The sequence below is a fragment of the Impatiens glandulifera genome, chromosome 4, assembly GCF_907164915.1.
Source record: "Impatiens glandulifera chromosome 4, dImpGla2.1, whole genome shotgun sequence".
Classification (NCBI taxonomy): Eukaryota; Viridiplantae; Streptophyta; class Magnoliopsida; order Ericales; family Balsaminaceae; genus Impatiens; species Impatiens glandulifera.
In genome coordinates, this window is record NC_061865.1 from 52,092,745 (window position 1) to 52,096,765 (window position 4,021).

The 4,021-nt window shown below is 33.4% G+C and overlaps 1 protein-coding gene across 1 annotated transcript; it reads left to right on the top strand.

The window, feature by feature from the left end:
- The first annotated feature begins 355 nt into the window (after positions 1 to 355).
- On the top strand, positions 356 to 3,392 carry LOC124936164 (plant UBX domain-containing protein 2). The gene is made up of 3 exons (XM_047476631.1): positions 356 to 1,484; positions 1,627 to 1,905; positions 2,956 to 3,392. Exons 1-3 carry the CDS (start codon positions 597 to 599, stop codon positions 3,187 to 3,189), a joined length of 1,401 nt encoding a protein of 466 aa, XP_047332587.1. The 5' UTR covers positions 356 to 596; the 3' UTR covers positions 3,190 to 3,392.
- The last annotated feature ends 629 nt before the right edge of the window (positions 3,393 to 4,021 follow it).

A 4,021-nucleotide genomic window follows, 5' to 3' on the forward strand; every position in this document is an offset into this window, starting at 1 on the left:
ACCCACAATACAATCTATAGTTTGTTAAAGGATACATGATAAGCACACCATACAATCTATAATTTGTCGAAGAGAACATGATAATCATGTAATACAATATATAACTTGTCGAAGAGAATAGGAAAAATAAACGTATCAAAACCACATCTTCTATAGCTTCTCGAATTGGTTGAATTGAAATTTAATAAGTACAATTTATTATAGTTTTAATGCAAAATAAACAAATTTGTAAATTTTCAAAAAAAAAAAAAAAAAAAAACTCAATATCTTGAGCTTCATCTCGGCGGTATCAAATTCTTAAATATTTGAATTTTTTTTTATTAAGCAAAAAAATCTTGAATTCACGAATGACATCAAATTTTTGTTGTCCGCTAATTCTTCGTTGGAAAGTTAGCAGAAAGAGTAATTTTTTCCGTCGAATTTGATCAAAAAAACGCGTTGACACTTACACACCAATCTTTCGATGCTTCCGAAGATTTTAAGGAAACCCTATTTTCTTATCGTTGTTCATCTTTCGTCTGCACTTTTGGATATCCAACCATTCACTGATTCTCTCTCTATCTCTGGATCTGCTTGGTTACTCTGGTGCGGCAGCCATGGATGATGTGAAAGATAAGATGAAAGGGTTGTTTAAGAAGGTCAACAATTCGTTATCCTCTTCTTCTTCTGGGAAATTCAAGGGCCAAGGTCGAGTCTTGGGTTCGTCTTCTTCTTCTGAACCCACAAATCCGAAACCGAATCCGGTTCGTCCACGGCTACTCTCCGATTCAAGACCCAGTCAGTCGACGATTTCGAGACCTCAGCCAGAGAAAACTAGTGGGTCATATCCGGAATCCAAAGTTTCTGAATCTGGTTCTGTCTCGAGCTCAAATGGTGAACAATCAGACGGATTTGATCCATTCAATTCACTCATCACTTCTGGTAAGAGAAACCCAAATGGATATTCTCTGAATATTATCGAGTGTCCTGTCTGCGGCCTAGGTTTTGGATCTGAGGAAGAGGTATCTGATCATGTTGATAGTTGTTTAAGTAATTCTAATGTAGGATCACAAACCCTTAATGATAATCAAGAGCTACCAGTAGTTGTTGTTCCTTCCACAGAGGTGCACAATGAATTTGAATCTTGTATTGCCAATTATGTTTCTGGAAAACCTGCAGATTCCTCTAAACAGGTTTTGATTAGATTGTTGAGTAATATAGTAAAAGAACCCGAGAATTCAAAGTTCAGAAGGATTCGTCTGGGGAATCCTAAGATTAAAGAAGCTATTTGTGAAGCTGCTGGAGGTGTTGATCTGTTGGAATGTGTTGGTTTTGAACTTAAGGAAGAAGATGGAGAGATGTGGGCTGTAATGGATGTTCTTTCTCAAGATAAATTGGTTCTTGTTCAAAAGGCTGTTTCATTACTTGAACCACCACCTCCAAAAGCTTCTCCTCCTCCTCCGGCCAAGGAATTACCAGTTGTTCCTGAAAAGATCGACAGACAGGTATATACTATCATTCATTATTATTCATTTTAACATTTTCTAGTTTTGATTTCAAATGAAGACAACTAGTATGCCACAGAGTGACTAGGGTTTTCGGTGATTATTCTTTTCGATGATGAGTTCATTAATGTTGTTGCATCAGGTTCGTGTGTTCTTTTCAGTGTCGGAAAACATAGCTGCTAGAATTCACCTTCCAGATTCTTTCTATAACATTTCCCCTGAAGAGGCAAGAAGAGAAGCTGAAATGAGGAGGAAGAAGATGGCTGAATCACAACTTTTAATCCCCAAGTCTTATAAGGAACAGAAGGCACAAGCTGCTAAGAAGAGATACACAAAATCTCTTATTCGGGTTCAATTCCCAGATGGGGTGGTTCTTCAAGCTGTATTTTCTCCACGGGAACCAACTAGTGCTCTTTACGAGGTTAGTATCCGTCTCCCTTACTCCGTTTGTGTAGTCATTTTTCATTCTGCATAATTAAGCATTTTATTGATAGGATCTTCCTTCTTCTTTTCTTTCCATGGATTTGCTTAGTTCTATTCTTTGGGTAAAAAATGAAGGGTGTGTTGGATAAAATTGAAGAGCAAGTATTGAATGCTGAATCTAGGTGACGAATGATTTAAGTAACGAACAAATGAAAATATTAGGATATTATCTGTTTATATCTAAGTTGATACGATAAAACGTGAAACTAATTCATGGAAAGTACTCAAAGGCTATTTTACCCTTGATGTAATGTAATTTGATTAATTTACAAACGACAAAACTGTTTAATGTATGCTCTTTTTATATTACCTAGTTAAGTCATTCATAACAAATATCAAATTAACTTAATTCCTGGTGTGTTGGAAAAGACTACAAAGTGTTGAATACAGTATTTAAGTGATGAATGAGTTAAGCTTGTGAAAAGCATAAATGTTGATTGAATCAAATGAAAATAGATGTATTTTACGTATTTGATATGTAAGTTGATACGATAAAATGTGAAATTAATGCATGCAAAGTACTCAAAAGACTATTTTATCCTTGCAAACGGTAAAACTTTTTTTACGCTCTTATTATATTACCTAGTTAAGTCATTTATAGTTTACCGAATTAAGCCATTTAACAATTATCAAATGAACTTAATTCCACTGATGTGTCGTATATTGATCACTTCATTGAGCAAAGAACACGGTGTGTTGGATAAAACTGAAAAGTGTTGAATGCTTAATAGACATTACAAATGTGGAAGTAATGTCTGAAAAATAGTTTTGTGCTTAATAGACATTACAAATGTGGAAGAATGTCTGAAAAATAGTCAAAACTACTTTACCCTTATAGGATTGTAGATTAATTTACAAACTTAACTGTTTTGTACGATCTTTTAGCAATGAACTTAATGTAAACGAGTGCATACGCATTTAGATTATGTAATTAGCTTTGTTATGATAGACTTATGTTTATAATTGAATTACTTTGTGTTGTGTTTAGTTTGTGAGCTCAGCACTGAAAGATCCCAGCTTGGAGTTTGAGCTATTACATCCTGTGGTAATTAAAAGGAGAGTGATCCCACATTTTTCAACAGTTGGAGGGAAACCAGTAAGTCTCGAAGATGAAGAACTTGTCCCGACTGCTCTTGTCAAGTTCAGGCCCATAGAAACCGACGATTCGGTCTTCACAGGTCTGTGTAATGAACTTCTGATGAAGAGTGAACCCCTCAGTTAAAAACAAAAATCATATGTGATTGTTCAATAGTGTGATATTGCTGCTCATTAGCTATATGAACACAAATACCAAATAAGTTTCGAATATTTTTTCTTAAAGGGTGAAACGTGTCAAGTAGGGGTCGATCATTTGACTTCCGCTTGAGAAATTGATACTATGAAGATTAAACTAGTTTCTTTGAACTATTGCAAATCTTTTATTTATTTGTTTGTTCTTGAAAATTTTTATTTTCTAGATTAGGATTTTTTTTTCCTAGAAAAGGCTAGCCTAATATCCTATTTGTGTGATTATTAGTCTCCTCATTTGTTAATATGGTTCTAATTGTTCTTACTTAGGTTGCTTTGTTATTTTCATTATATCTTTTTGCTTACTTGGCTTTCTTTATTTTTGTAAAAAGAAGGATCTAGTTATAATAATAGTTGGTTTGTGACTTGTGTTTATATTCAAGGTGAACTCTTATTCAATTCATATCGATTTCAAAGTGCATGCTATTATTTTTTTTGAGTAAGAATCGAATTTAAATCTGTCATTTGGTATAGTTAATCCTTGAAGGTGGTTTTTACCGTTTTAAGTGATGATATTTGTGTAACTCTCTCAATATTAATTCCAAATACTAAAACAAATATATCTTATAATCAACTAAAAAAATGTTTTCTTAAATATATTAAAGACACTCATTTTTTAATTTGCTCATATTAGGTGAAAATAAATTGGTTCTATGTATCATATATAGATAATAAACAATGTTAGAAAAGTTCTTTGGGCGGCTATAAAAAATGTTTTATTATTTAAAGGGTGAAACACGTTTGAGTAAGGATTGAACATTAATTAT